This window comes from Triturus cristatus, chromosome 5_2 (genome assembly GCF_964204655.1).
Source record: "Triturus cristatus chromosome 5_2, aTriCri1.1, whole genome shotgun sequence".
Taxonomy (NCBI): domain Eukaryota; kingdom Metazoa; phylum Chordata; class Amphibia; order Caudata; family Salamandridae; genus Triturus; species Triturus cristatus.
Window position 1 is genome coordinate 960,252,650 of NC_140588.1, and position 15,572 is coordinate 960,268,221.

Below are 15,572 nucleotides of genomic sequence, written 5' to 3' on the forward strand. Positions count from 1 at the left end.
GCGTGCGCGAGCGCAATTATGATTGGCTCTTAGATCTTAGTAAACATTCGAATCGGCCGAAACCAGGAAGCGGCGGCCGCCATTTTCTCTCTCGCACTGAGAGTGATGATTAACAAACAAAGCACAAAAACATGTAAAGGGGCTGTTTTGACAGCTCCCACACACATAGCCATGTAGAGGGAGTCCCCAAAGATCCCCCAAGGCCAAAAACGGAATTTTTATTTTTTCGCTAATTTCGCCGATAACGCTTACCGTACGCGTACGGTAAAAAAATATAAAAAAAAAAAAAATTATCCACAATAACCCCACCCCGTGTGCAATTGGTGAACGAAGGTCACCAATTGTGCATGGCTTATAACAGCTGTGAAAAATGAAAATAATAAAAAAAAATATTAAAAAAAAAAAATTATCCACACTCTCTCCACCCCGTGTGCAAATGGTGCCCGAAGGGCACCATTTGTGCATGGCTTATAACTACTGCGAAAAATTAAAATATTACCTTTCAAAACGAAGTGCATCATATGTCCTCCATGTGCGCACGGTGCGCGAAGCGCATCGTGCGTACATGGCCCATCTAGCGTAACGTGGGCACGGCACTAACTGCGTAAAGTGGGCGCGCGGTGCGCGAAGCGCACCGCGTGATCACTGTGCGCGCACGGTGCGCGAAGCGCACCGTGCGTGCACGGAACGAACTGCGTTAAGTGGGCGCGCACGCCACGAATGGCGTAAAGTAACTTAGCATTTAAAAAACCGTACAAATTCACTGAAAAAACCATAGGTTTCACACACGTTATAGTTAGGAATTAGCATTTAAAAAACCTTGCAAATTCACTGAAAAAACCATAGGTTTCACACATGTTATAGTTAGCGGAAATTTTAGTGATAAAAAACCAATGAAATTCCCCCGTTATAGTTAGTGCAGGCAACTATAACTCACGCGACCGCAATCTTCTGCTGATGACATATGTGTCTTTATGAAAAAAAAATATTTGTAATATATGTATAGCTAAAAATGTATGGAAGAAGACATGGGTAAATAAGTGTCTAAATACAGTATTAGCATCAGCAGAGGATTGCGGTCGCGTGAGTTATAGTTGCCTGCACTAACTATAACGGGGGAATTTCATTGGTTTTTTATCACTAAAATTTCCGCTAACTATAACATGTGTGAAACCTATGGTTTTTTCAGTGAATATATATATATATATATTAATTCAGTCACTGGAAAAAACAAAGATCACAGATATGTTATAGTTAGGCTCAGATTTCACTTGTACAAAACCTTTTCAGCAGTTACAGTTACCTGGGCTAACTATAACTTGTGCCCCTGCAATGCACTGCTTATGACCTCACATCTTACATCACTTAGGACATGGTCAGTGACATCACTGATGACATCATCCATGCAAGTGGTTGTATGGATGTGTAAGTGGGTGTGTCACGGGCTGTATAGGTGAGTGAGCGGTTGTGTCAGTATCTTTATGGGAGAGTGACTGGATCTGTAAGTAGCTCTATTGGTGGGTGACTGGGTGTGTAAGTGGATGCATTGACTTAGTGAGTTGGTGTGTGAGTGAGTGCGCAGGTGAGTGAGTGTGAGTGCTTATATGGGTGAGTGACTGGGTGTGTTATTGACTGTATTGGTGAGTGAGTAGATGAGCCAGTGGCTATATGGGTGGGTGAGTGAGTGGGTATATGAGTGGCTGTATGCATAAGTGAATGGCTGTGTCAGTAATTGTATTTATGGATAACAAGGTGTGTGAGTCGCTGTATGGATAGGTGAGTGGCTGTGTGAGCAGCGGTATTAGTAAGTGAGTAGGTGTGTGAGTGGCTGTATGGATGAGTGAGCAGGTTTGTGGATGGCTGCATGGGTGAGTAGCTGTGTCAGTATGGGTGAGTAAGTGGGTCTATGAGTGGCTGTATGTGTGAGTGAGAAACTGTATCGCTGACTGTTTTGGAGAGTGACTGGATACGTCAGTTACTGTATTGGAGACTGAGCGGATGTGTGAGTAGCTGTATGGGTGAGTGACTGGGTGTGTTACTAGCCGTAGAGGTGAGTGAATGGGTGTGTCAGTGACCATATGAGTAAGGGAGCTGGTGTGCATGGTTGTATGGATCTGTGAGTGGACATGTGAGTGGTTGTATAGTTCTGTGAGTGGGTGTCAGTGGTTGTATGGTTGTGTGAATGGGTATGTGAGTGTTTGTGTGGGTGTGTGAGTGGGTGCACAGATAGTATGGGGTGTGAGTGGTTTTGTGGGTGATCCTTAGCTTGCTGTGGATGTTCACCCATTTTCAGCACCAATAGCCCCCTTATTGTGATGTTCACCATGAAGTTCAGAATAGCAGTAACTGTTCTCCTCTTGAACTGTATCTGATGCCCCTCCTGTTATTGACCATCAGGTCCAGTGACATTGGAACAGTTACTTTATAAAACATTCTTTGGAACCCAAAAAACTATCATTTTCTTTGGGTAGATCACCTAGTACACCTTTTAGGTGGTGAGGCTTTACACTTTTTTGTGGTTTGTGATATTTATGGCAGATTCTCAGCTGCCTGTACTGAAACCCACTGCTATTGAGCAAATAGAGCAACAGTCTCATGTTTCACAGAGCATCTGATACACTACAAAATTTTACTTGGTACAGATAGTTCCATTTCCCAACACTGTAAATTATCATAACAAGAAGGCTGAGACATGAATGCTCTCAAGGGTAGCCGAGAACTCATAAAACTACATGCATAGGAGAACATTGTACAAAAAGCCATAAAACTGTTTTGGAGCATTGTTCTGCCCTACAAGATGCTAGAACCATCTGGCTTGTTTTTGGTTCATAATATTACGTTGCCCTGCATTTACTAATGTAAATAAAGACCAAGGGCCTGATTTAGATCTTGGCGGACGGGTTACTCTGTCACAATGGTGCGGATATCCTCTTCGCCAAAATATAAATCTCATAGGATATAATGGGATTTATATTTCAGCGGACCGGATATCCGTCCCTGTTATGACGAAGTAACCCGTCCGCCATGATCTAAATCAGGCTCCTATCGTCTTAAAAGGTATTTACAGTCCAATGGTCCACTTAGCATGGTACCTGTTTACAGAAACAACCCCCAAAATAGGGATTGTTAAAACAAAAATTAAATATCGCTGATATGATAGGAGTTTTCTCTGAGTACATTAGGGACATTTCTACAATTTTCTTATGAGTCAGAATCCTTACACTAAGTAGCGGGGAGTTTGTTCTGATGGATAGACCACTGACTAAAGGTTTACAACAGCAAAGCCAGCTGAGGTCCCATCATCAAAAACCAAGCCGCCCCCACCTCAAAAATAGGTAGAGGTGGCCCAAGCATGTGCAGACGGAACATTAGTTGTTTGTCTCTGGATGTTCCGCAACTATCATATACTAAATGCTCCCGATTTTGACTGGGCCTTGTAGTTTGTGGTGTGTGACAACTGAGTCAAGATAGTGTCCAAGGACCTTAGGAATTCTATAGGGCTGTTCCAAAACTATATATATCCCATTGATCAAGTTTAGTCAAGAAGACCAGCTTCTGCCAAAAAACTTTTAGCAATGCCATAAGCTATCTACACTGGATCAGGATGTAGTCAAATAGATGTAGTAATTCTCCATGTTTGCACTAGTTTATGAACTCAAATATCTAATGACTCCCGATTGATGGCTTTATGAAATCTGACAATTATATATCCTTTTTCACAGTGACATCATAAACCTTTCCAAGTAGTACCTTTACCCACATATCGATATCTACTGTACTTCACACAGTCGAGTCAGTGGGAGGGTAAGCACCCTTGGGGAAAGTACATCTATAAAATATATATATTGTTTCAAACCTCTTTATTCAGTATTGACAGTCTGTAGTTGTACCTTTCCTAACGTAAATCATAAGAATTTATGTATGCGTTTCTTGATTTATTTTTGATAATTTGCAAGGCGCAATATATTGGCAGGACCACAAAGTGGTAGAGATTTTCACATGCTTCCATGTGTTATGTCAGCAGGGTCTTCTACTTGTTCCTGTACAGTCAAAATATAATGCTCTGATGCACATCTTGTTATCTATTGACCCCAGAAAGAAAATATGCTATTACCAATAGAACCTCAGTGTCATATTTACAAAGCTGTGTTGCAATAAACATAAGTGAACATTAACATTTCCATCTGAATATAATAGATTTAGGAGCCATATGTTGGGCATACTGGCTAAACAAACATTTCGTTGTTATTGATTAACCGATTCAGTTTTCTATTGACATTGAATATTGTCTACACATTTCCCTCTATAAATACTGTATAAGAAGGAGTTTTCAGACTGTGTTACTCGCCACAAGATAGGGACTCTTGCTAAGGATCCTACCAGGCTCATAGATCTGCAGTCCACTCAACAGAGTGAACACAGGTACCCAACTTCGATGCTAAATAAGCCTAACAGTAGGCTACAGTGGATGATCTGGATCCACTCAGTGTTCCCACTTGACGACAAATGCCTCTCAAAAGTAAAAATATAGATCGTATGATTAGTGCCTTCCCACGCAGAGTTACTTCTGTGGTTCCCTTTCTTCACTTACTTTGTGCTTTGCTCTTTTTCTTCCTGATTGAAGCCCGCAGAAGATCAGACCCATGTAAATCCTCTTCAAAGCGTTTAGCTTTCACATCGTGAAACCATTCTCCTGTGACAAACTTTTTCTTCTTTTCGTCTTTTAGCGAGCCTTGTAATCGTCTGAAGGAACAGAAATAAAGTTAAAATGAAAAATGAATCACCATCCTTGCAAAAGGCACTCAGAGTCTATTTTATTGTTGGGTGGAACAACAATTTATCCACCACTATATATATCATATGAAGTAATAAATTGATCATTGTGGATTTCCTTGTGTGGTTCCTGAGAGCGCGTTCAACTTCGCCTTTGCTTTGGGATTTATTACCGCCAGCTGACGTGCCACCTCCCCGGGTCTCCAGTTCTCAGCAGGAACCTTTTTCTTGCGATATATATATATATATATATATATATATATACACATACATACATACATACACACATACACACAAACTCTAAAATATGACCATTAGAGACACATTCAAACAGCTTTGAGGTTGATTACAATTGCTGATTTTTCTCTGCTAAGCTTCTGTTTATCTGTTGGTCATTCCATTCATTTGTTCACCCATTCATCCATCCATGACAACCCACAACCTCAGCCACCCTGCTTACTGGCTTTTTTCCATCCATCCATCCGTCCATTCACCCGTCCATCCGTCCGTCCATCCGTCCGTCCATCCGTCCGTCCGTCCATCCGTCCGTCCATCCGTCCGTCCGTCCGTCCATCCATCCATCCATCCGTCCATCCGTCCATCCTTCCATCCATATTGCTTTCTCTTTTGCTTTGTTTATTCCTTTATCACTTTCTCTCTTTTTTTCCTATACATGTGGGAAATGGTTATGCATATTTAGATAAAGACGGCCAAATGGGGAAGTAAAAATGCGACAACCATCAAACCAAAGGTCTTCACCAAGTTGAAATATTGTATATACACCTTTTGTTGAATGTAACATTCACATCAGATATTTTTCAATTGAAGGGACAGATTCACAAACCATCTATTGTCATTCGTAAATTCAATTTTGGTGGGTAAATAGCTTCATTTACTAGGACAAATTACCTTTTGCAATTTACAAAATGTGAATTTATGCTCAAATCAACTGAAAAACAATTTTCACAGTATGGGCAAACATTATGTGGGAGTAACTTTAAACCCCATGACAGAGAGTGGGAGTAACTGGGTGAGAATCATGGAAATGTAGTGAAAACCTACAACACCGTGACCTAGTGTGTATTCAGAAATGTGGGTGTAATAGGGTGTGCAATCCAAAAACTTCAAAGCCATAAATGAGAATGTCAGATAGTATAAGAGTGGATGCCCAAGGGGGATGTGTGATCTTTGATGTATAGTCTCTGAGCCAATGATGTGAGACTCATCCAGGGGAAGGTGACACTGCTTTAGGGTGAATGTAAGCGTGGATGGAACTATGGCACTGCAGCATTTGGGGAATGTTAGAAATGGGGGTCCCTAGTTGGCAGAGGTAGGTACCTTTGTCCAAATAGGGACTCTTGCTTCTAGTCAGGGTAAGGGGGATACACTTCTAAAATAACCACTGCTCACCCCGTTGGTAGCTTGACACGAGCAGACAGGCTTATCTCAGAGGCAGTGTGTAAAGCATTTGTGAACACATACAGTAACACAGTGAAAACACTACAAATGGACACCACACCAGTTTAGAACAATAAGTAATCTTTATCTAAACCAAACAAGACCAAACTACAAAAATCCACAATACAGTAATAAAAATATGACTTTCAAAAGGTAGAAACAGTTCTGTCCATAGCAAACTATGGATGCAACACTTTCAACACAAAGTACCTTGGATGCGTCACAGTCACAAACAAACAGCCACAGGGAAGGTGATGCATCAGTTCCTTACGCCCAGGGAAGGTGATGCGTCGGTTCCTTACTTCAGAGGAGGTGATGCGCCGGTTCTTTACTGCCACACAGGGGAGGTGATGCGTCGGTTCCTTACTGAAGTGGAGGTGATGCGTCCGTTTCTTGCTGTGCGGGGAGGTGATGTGTCGGTTTCTTACTGTGGCCCCGGTGTTCTTGTAGACTTGGTGCCCAAGTGCAATGTGTTGCGCTGCTTTGCGAGGCTTTGTGTTGTCCGGCGTCGGTGCTGGGGGTTGCGCGGCGAGGCTTTGCGTCACCCGGCGGGACTCTGCACGGCTTCACGTCGCCCTGCGCTAGTTCCGAGAGGCTTTGCAAGGTTTCGCGATGCTTTGCGCCGATTCTTGCAGAGAACAGCTGCAAAACCCACTTCTGAGGCCTTTTGATTGCAGGAGGCACCTCAGGCAAGGGTAAGACTCACAGATGGCAGATTCCAGCAGCACCAGCAGAGTTGCAGGAAGTCTTTTGTGTCCCTGAGACTTCTTAACGGAAGGCAAGCTCAATTTCAAGCCCTCGGAGATCTTTTCCTCAAGCAGGTGACAAACCAAACAGCAAAGTCCTTTTTCTCCTTTCCTTGGCTGCAAGCAGCCACTGCAGGCCAACCCCAGACAGCAAACAGCACAGGGGCAGTATTCCTCTTCAGCTTATCCGGCTCTTCTCCTTGGCAAAGGTTTGTCTTGATTTTTAGAATTGATCTAAATTTCTGGGGTCCGGGTCCCCCTTTTTATACACACAAATCCTTTGTCTCTGAAGGCAGAGAGTGTCTGTACCCAGTCAAAACCAGTTCTGGTGCAGCTTCCTGGCAGGAGGTGGAGACAGCATTGTTGAAAGCAGACCTGGTCCAGGTAGCTGAAAGGAAATCTCCCCCTACTCTCTATTCTATGAAGGCTCAGGCAAGTGAAAGGAAATCTCCTCCCACTACTCTCTATTCAATGCAGGTCCTATTCAGCCCAGCCCTGACCCATCAGACTGCCGGGGCGAAGGCCCTCTCCAGCCCCCTGTCACTCACAAACCAGACATGGAATACACAAACCTAGCAGAGGCATACTGGATGGTTAGGCAAGAAAATACCTACTTTCTAAAAGTGGTATTTTCAAACACAGAATGTAAAAATCACCCACACTAAAAGATGTATTTTAACATTCTGAGTTCAGGCATACTAAACTTGTTTTTCTACCTTGTTACCTGGGTCAGTTAAGATTATAAGATGTTATTATCAAACTGCCCATTCTGGCCTATGGGAACAGGTAGCCTTGCAATAGTGAAAAACGAAATTGACTGTAATTCACTATCAGGACATGTCACACACACCAGGGCATGTCCTACCTTTCACATACAGTGCACCCTGCCCATTGGGGTGACTAACATGTAGAAAAGGGAAGGTTTAGGGACTGGCAGGTGTGTGCACTTGCCAAGTCGACAGGGCAGTCCCAGACTGCACACAGGCTCTGCAATGGCAGGCCTGAGCCACATTTTACAAGCTGCTTCTGTGGGTGACACAATCAGTGCTGCAAGTCCACCAACAGCATTTGATTTACAGGCCCTGGGCACACATGGTGCACTGTACTAGGGTCTGACAAGTAAATCAAATAACCAATCATGGAATCACTAATCCATTACATCACTTTACAATAGGGAGCACTTGCACTTTGGCACTGAACAGCAGTGGCAAAGTGCCCAAAGCATCTAGACCAACAAAAACAGATGAGGCAACAGCAAATATTGGAAGGGAGACTCACGCCAATGGTGCCAAGTCTAACAGGGCAGTTGATTACAGTAGGGATGTAGCCTTGGACTTGACAGTGGACAGTATAAATGTGAAACTGGTCTGGAGCCAAGCAGAAGTTGTCCTAATTTGGAGAACTCACTCTTTAGCAAAGGCTGGGCACACTTGTGCCAGAGGGCAATTTTTTTTTTTTTTTTTTTTGGAAACCGTTTATTGCAGTTTGAAAAAGTTACAGGTATGGGCCTACAACCACTCGGCCGGCCGCTAGAGTGACAAAAGCATATTGCATACATACAGCAAGAGTCTCTTGGCGGTGCAGATTAGCAAAGCAGGAGAAATCAATGTTGCAGGCCGCATAGCTCCATGCCCACAATACGGTTCCCTTTTATCAAAACAAAACAACACACAGAACCACATCCCGCAAGGCAACCCGCGATCCAAAGTGACAGCACGTGCTCCATAAGTGGGGGATCCCAACCAGCAGCAGAACTCTGAAGAGGGGAATGGGAGTAGATCAGGGACTGGGGAACCGCGTGCCCACGGCTGAGGGAGGGGGGCCATCTAGGGAGACGGAGCCGGCGAGGCAGCCGGTAGCGGCGGCGGCTCACAAATACCCCCGCGGTAGGCGTTCCAGGGGCCCCAGATTTTCACCCATGCCCCAGGCTTACCCCTCGCCACATACACCACCTTTTCACGAAACATACACCAATCCATATGTTCTTTCCAGGCCAACACCGCCGGGGGCCTCTGGGATCCCCACAATTGGGCAATGTCACGCTTGGCTATCATGTATCCCAGAGTCACCCACCGCGTCTGCGGGACCGAATAATCATTTGGTTCCCACACATTCAGCAAGCATCTCCTCGCTTCAGGCAACAGCGCGACACGCGTAACCACACGCAGGACCTCATGCACACCACGCCAGAATCGCTCCACCTTAGGGCACTCCCACAGTATATGCATGAAAGTTGCCAGGGCACCACAGCCACGCTTACACAATCCGTCACCAGCAAAGCCCATACGTAGAAGCCTTGGCCCCGTCACGTAAACCCGGTGAAGGATCTTAAGCTGGACGAAACGAAGGCGAGCCGGGATGGCCACCTCTTTCAGAGAGGCCACCGCGGAAATCCAGTCCTCGTCGTCCAGCTCCAGCCCGTCGGCAACCCAGGCCTCGCGGAGACTAGTCAGCAGGCACGATCTGTCGTTGATCAGTTTTTTATATATGAGGGAGATTGTGCTGTCTGGGACATGGCCATCCAGCACTCTGTCCTCCAGGGGGGAGGACTCCGGGATGGACGCGACATCCGGGAAGACGGAGCCCAGCGCATGGCGGACTTGTAGGTACCGAAAGTACTCACTGCCCTGCAGCTGAAACTCCGTCTGCAGCGTCGCAAAAGTCTTGAATCCCCCCCTCGTCCAGAGATCTCCCACAGTGCTGATTCCGATCGTGTCCCACTTCTCGAAGCCCTTCGATGTCCACAGGGAGCCCAACCTCTCAGACGCATACAGCGGTGACGCCCGGGTCAAACGGTCCTTCCACCCCATAGCTGCATTAGCCGCGTGCCAGACACGCACCATGACACGCGTCGGTCCCGTCAGACGGGAGTCGGGCGCGCCAGAGTAGAGCGCTCGATTATAGTCGCCACCGGGCAGGAGCATCTTGTCCATCTCAAATGCCGGGTTCAAGGCGGGCCCGTAAAGGCCATGATTAATTGCAGCTAGTTGGGAGGCCCAGTAATACCGTTTAATGTCCGGGAGGGCGACCCCCCCATCGTACCACGGGAGCGTCAATTTAGCCAGAGCAATGCGCGGCCTCCCGTCCCAGAACAGGCGCCGCTGGAGGCCCTCCACCTCACGGAAGTAGCGTGCCGGAACCAAGTCCATAGTATTCTGGAGGGCGTAGAGGAAGCGCGGCAAGGACATCATTTTAAACAAGGCCGCTCGGCCGAGCGGCGAAAGCGGCAGACGCCGCCAGCGCACCACGTCCTCCTTCAAGCGCTGGAGGGGGGGTAGCAAATTCCGCTCATAGCGGGCCTCCGGGTCAAGAGTGATATATATACCCAGGTACCGAAACCCCTGGGAGGCAATCTGGATCGGACAGTCCCGTGGTAGGACCGGAGCCTCCCCGGAAAGCACATAAACGCAGGATTTCGCCCAGTTGATGACAAGGCCTGAGTTGCGACCGAATGAGCGCAAAACATCAACCAGGACGATCAGTGATTTCCGCGGGGAGGCAAGATACAGGAGGATATCGTCAGCATAGAGGGACACGCGGTCCTCATGCTCGGGGGTCCAGCGGAGACCACGGATGGAAGGGTGCCACCGCAGCCACTCCGCCAGGGGCTCCAGGGCCAGAGCAAACAGGAGAGGTGACAGGGGGCAACCCTGTCGCGTGCCCCGCCCCAGCGCAAATGGGGCCGAGACTCGCCCATTCACCACCACCTGCGCCAATGGGCCCGAGTACAACAATTTGACCCAGCTAATAAACCTCGGTCCAAATCCAAATTTCGCCAGCATCGCCCAGATGTATGGCCATTCAAGCGTGTCAAACGCCATGGTGGCGTCCAAGGACGCCAAGATGGCCGGCTCCCGCACAAATGGGACCCGCGCGAGCACCCCGTGCAGGCGCCGCAGATTGAGCGCCGTGTTGCGGTGTGGTATAAAGCCAGACTGGTCTTGGTGGACCAAATCGCCCACCACACCAACCAATCGGTTGGCCAACACCTTGGCGAGGATTTTGGGCTCCGCGTTCAAGAGCGAGATCGGCCTATAGGATGTGACCCGCTCACGGGGCTTCCCCTCCTTGTGAATCACCACGATTGTGGCCAGACGCTGGTCCGGCGGGAGGGAACCCTGCGAGTGGGCTGCCAGGAACATCGCGCGCAGGTGGGGCGCCAGTACATCCGGGCGTAGCTTGTATAGCTCGATGGGAATACCATTGGGGCCCATGGCCTTGCCGGATGCAACCGAGCGAATAGCCAAGGCAATTTCGTCCGAGGTGGGAGGAGCGTCCAGCGAATCCCTGTCCTCCACCGTAAGGGAGGGCAGTGCGATGTCCCGAAGCAGGGCATGGGAATCTTCCTCCGAGCAGGGGGAAACCGGGGAGTAGACCTCGCGGAAATGATCCGCAAAGCAGGAGACAATGGCTTCCGGCTCGGTGACACACGCACCATCCACACTCTCAATCAAAGGAACCACGCGACTCGCTCTCTCCCTCTTATCCAACCACGCAATCAATTTGCCAGCCTTATCACCCACATCATACAATCGCCCCTGCTGCTCTCTACTGAGGCCCCTGGCCGCCCCCGTGACGAGGGCCCGATAGGCCGCCTGCTTTAGGTGTAGAACATGCAGCTTGGCAGCCGTTACCCCGCTCCCCAGGTCACCCTCCAGCTCCGCAATCTCGGCCTCTACCCGGGTCACCTCCTCCCGCTCGCGCCGCCGGGCATGGGAGATAAAGGAGAGGGCCTCCCCTCTAAGAACTACCTTGAAAGCCTCCCACAGGGAGATGGCCGAAGGGACCGACCCCACATTCTCGTCGAAATATCGCTGTAAGGATTTGATCAAATCGGCACGAATGGTGGGGTCGCGCAAATACCATGCATTGATTGGAGCCACCCTGCCATCCCCCCTCGGGAAGACATCGAAATGTAACAGCAATGGGGAGTGGTCTGAGATACCCCGCGCCAGATGGCACACCTCCCCCACCCTCCCTGCATGGGCCGCCGGGACAAGGATGTAGTCAAGCCGCGAGAGGCTACCATGGGCACCCGAGTGGAAGGTGTATTGCCGCTGCGCGGGATGCTTTAGTCGCCAGCAATCCACCAGGCCCAGCGTGTCTAAAAGGCCGGACAGCCACGCCTGTGCCCGGGGAAGGTCCCTAGGGGGATGGCGATCCATAGACCCAGAAACTACCGCATTAAAGTCCCCTCCAACCACCAGCAGGCCACTCGGAAGGTCCAGAAGGAGGTGCCCCAGGTCCGCAAATGTGGTGGCTTGTAACCCAGGCGGGACGTACACTGAAATAAAAATAAACACTCTACCCTCCATTCTTCCCACCAGGACAGTGTAGCGTCCCCTCTCATCATGGCGCACCTCATCAATCTCCAACGGGAGCGAGTTCTTGATCATAATACCCACCCCCCGCGAGCCCGAGGTGAAGCCAGAATGGGCCGCCAAACGATAGCCCCGCCGATTCATTGCATGAAAGGAGTTACCTATAAGGTGTGTCTCCTGCAGGAAGACAACATCTGGTGAAATACGTTTCAAGTACTGCAGGACCACACCACGCTTAATCCTATCCCCCAGGCCGTTAACATTCCATGACAACACAGTAAAATCCCTACCCCCCATCATACGTCGAAACAATCGGTCGTCCCCCACAGAGCATCTGAAAAGCAACAATACAGTAGCGGGTTTGCCTTGCGGTGCAAACAAACAACACACCCCCCCCACCCCCCCTTCCCAACAGAACTCCCCCCTCCCTGCACCCCTGCATGAGCCCAGATAGCCCCCCCAAAGTGCAGTGTGCCTGTCGCCCCATAGCTAAAAACTAACTAGTCCCCCAGAGGAGGAAGGAAGCCCCCAACAGACCCCACACGACCTCCATAGGAGGGGAACATATGCAATCAATAAATGGTGAAGGAACATCGTCCAGAGCAAGGCCTATTTATTCACCCCTCAATTCTGGTCCGGCGGGCCCTCCTCGCCAGCCGCGCCCCCCCCGCCCCCCCGGCCCCGATCTCCAGGCAGAGTGTCCAACCAGTCCCCAGCCGCCTCGGGCCGGTCAAAGAAGTGCGTGCGACCATCCACCTCCACCCTCAGCTTGGCTGGAAAAAGCATTGAGTACTTAAGGTTCAGGTCCCGTAGGCGACGTTTAACACCAAGAAAACTCTGTCTCTGCTTCTGAACCGCCGGAGTAAAGTCTGGGTAGAAATGCACATCCATGTTATCAAGCTTGACCGGTCCCTGTTGCCTGGAGGTTTGGAGGATAGCGTCTCTGTCCCGAAAGTTAAAAATCCGGGCAATGAGAGGCCGCGGCGGGGCACCGGTCTTAGGTCTGCCCCCAGGGACCCGGTGAGCACGCTCCACCGCAAAAAGCTTACTCAGCCCCCGGGGCTGGAGATGGGTAAGGATCAATTCTTCCACAAAAAGATCTGCCGCCTCCGCCTCTCGTCCCTCCGGCACCCCCACAATACGAACATTATTCCTCCGGGCCCGACCCTCGGAATCCTCCAGTCGCCGGTCCATCAGGGCGCTCGCCTGGCCAAGCCGGCGCACCTCCTTTTGGAGGGCCACCACGTCCGTCGTGAGGCTCGTTGCGGTGTGGGCCAGGGAATCGACCCGGTCGTTCGTTTTGGACAAGTCAGCCCTCACAAGGCTCACATCCACCAGGACCGAGTCTATTTTTTGCGCTAGGGTGTCGAAGCGCTGGTCCACCGAGGCCTTCATCTCTGCGATGGCGCCCATGACGTCCCGGAGGGTCAGATCCACCGGCTGAGCAGATGCCTCCGTCGGGCCCGCCGGGGATGTGCGCGATGTCTCCGGAGAACCCTTCTGGAGAGTGTAGCGGTCCATACTGTTAGATTGGTGCGCCGGGCCACGGCGGGTCGTCTTCACCTTCGCCCGGTCGCCATCTTGTTTGGTGGACATGCTTGCTCTCCCACCGTCGTGCCAATCTCCTCGAACGGGCCGCTATACCAATTCACGGGTTCCGGGGGGGGGAGGGCGACCACCGAACCGCAGGACAACCCACAGCCGGCGGGTCAGCCGGGCACCCGGACAAGACCACACCAACCCCACCTCGCTTGAGGCAAGGAGGGCGCAAAAGCGAAAGTGAAAGTGCGGGGTACGCGAGTCGCCCAGCCGTGCCCGCCGCTGTTGTTCACTTTGTCCCCGGATCGCCCCACTACTCCAATCCGGGGGGCCGGCGCGGAGAAGGCCGCAACCTTCAATCGGTGCTCCCACCGGTGTCCGGGGTCCGATTCGAGCCCGAAAAACGGGTGGCGCCTCAGCTCGGGTTCCCCGACACAGTCCCCTCAACAAGGACAGGATGTCGCCAGGATTAATTCAGGAGGTCGCGGAGGTCCTCGGGAGCCTCGCACCTACGCGGCCATCTTGGTTGCGCGCTCCCAGAGGGCAATTTGGATACATGACCACACAGCTGACCAACTCAGTGAAGGCTCAAGGAGTTGTGGATGTCCCAGAGCCAAGATGCAGAGGTCTGATCTGTAGGCGTCCTTGAATAGAAGCGCATATCAAGATCCTGTGATCCTGCCATAGGGTGGGGCTACGCGAGAATCTTCTGCAAGCTTGCTGTCATCATGAATACTAGTTTGGAACCTGTGCTGAACTTCAGTGTTCAAATCCTCTTGGAAATCAGTTCCACTCCAGATTCCATTACAGGGTTTATTTATCAATCACTAATGCATTATGGTACTTGTATTCCTTACCCGACCAGGAGTGCTGGAGAGAAGACTTTGGGTGAATCGTATTATACTTGGAACTCTAGCTTACCACATTCAGCATGCCCATGTGCTCCCTTGCATGAATCCCTGTCAAATATAAAAAATAAGAGCAGATCCATGTTTCATTCCAGATTTTCGCTCTGCCTACTAGTTGCTTCCTGGAACCTCTGTGCACTCCTTCAGGCAGAGAGCTGGAGGAGGGACTTTGACTGCTCTCACCCGCACTTCTCTGCAGCCTGCTCACACCTGTTCTGAATTACAATTACCCAGTGTGGCTGGGAGGAGGGATTTAAGCCTGGCTTCTGCTTCCAGAACTCGTGCTTCAATGACTGCTGAAGCACGAGTTCTGCTGGATGCTCCGGTTTTCTTCTCCAGTTGCCTGCACTCTTGAAACCTTGAAACCTTCAGAGGAGTTCCTGATTTCTGCTACTGCATTTTTGCAGTGTTCTGCTTTCCTGAGGCTGCCCTGAGCAGCATTATGTTATGTGTTTTCTTTGTTCCTTAGTCTCAACTTCCTTTCTAGCCTGACATCCTGATTTCTCTATTTTCCCTGTTGGGCTTTCGGCCACGCAATCGCTGAGTTGGCAGCGGTTCCCTTTATTTCCTTGTTCTGAATATCTGTTCTGTCCTTGTTTTGAATTCCTGTGTTATTTAATGTACCAGCAGGGCATCACATGTCCTGTGCCTGTTGAGTACATTCTTGAGTTCCTTGTTCTGAGTTCTAGTTCCAGTTTCCATGTACCAACAGGGCGTAACTTGTTCCAGTGCCTGTTGGGTGCATCCTCGAGCTCCTTGCTCTAAATCATAGCTCTAGTTTCCCTGTACCAACAGGGCATAACTTGTTCCAGTGCCCGTTGGGTACA

At 49.7% G+C, this 15,572-nt stretch overlaps 1 protein-coding gene across 2 annotated transcripts in view; it reads right to left on the reverse strand.

The window, feature by feature from the left end:
- Positions 1–15,572, reverse strand: part of LOC146829470 (synaptotagmin-like protein 2) — a 704,022-nt gene that overhangs the window by 399,883 nt on the left and 288,567 nt on the right. For both annotated transcript variants that reach the window (XM_085608155.1, XM_085608153.1), the window contains exon 3: positions 4,592–4,743. In XM_085608155.1, the coding sequence (XP_085464281.1) occupies positions 4,592–4,743 (152 nt within the window). The remainder of the gene's footprint in view (positions 1–4,591; positions 4,744–15,572) is intronic.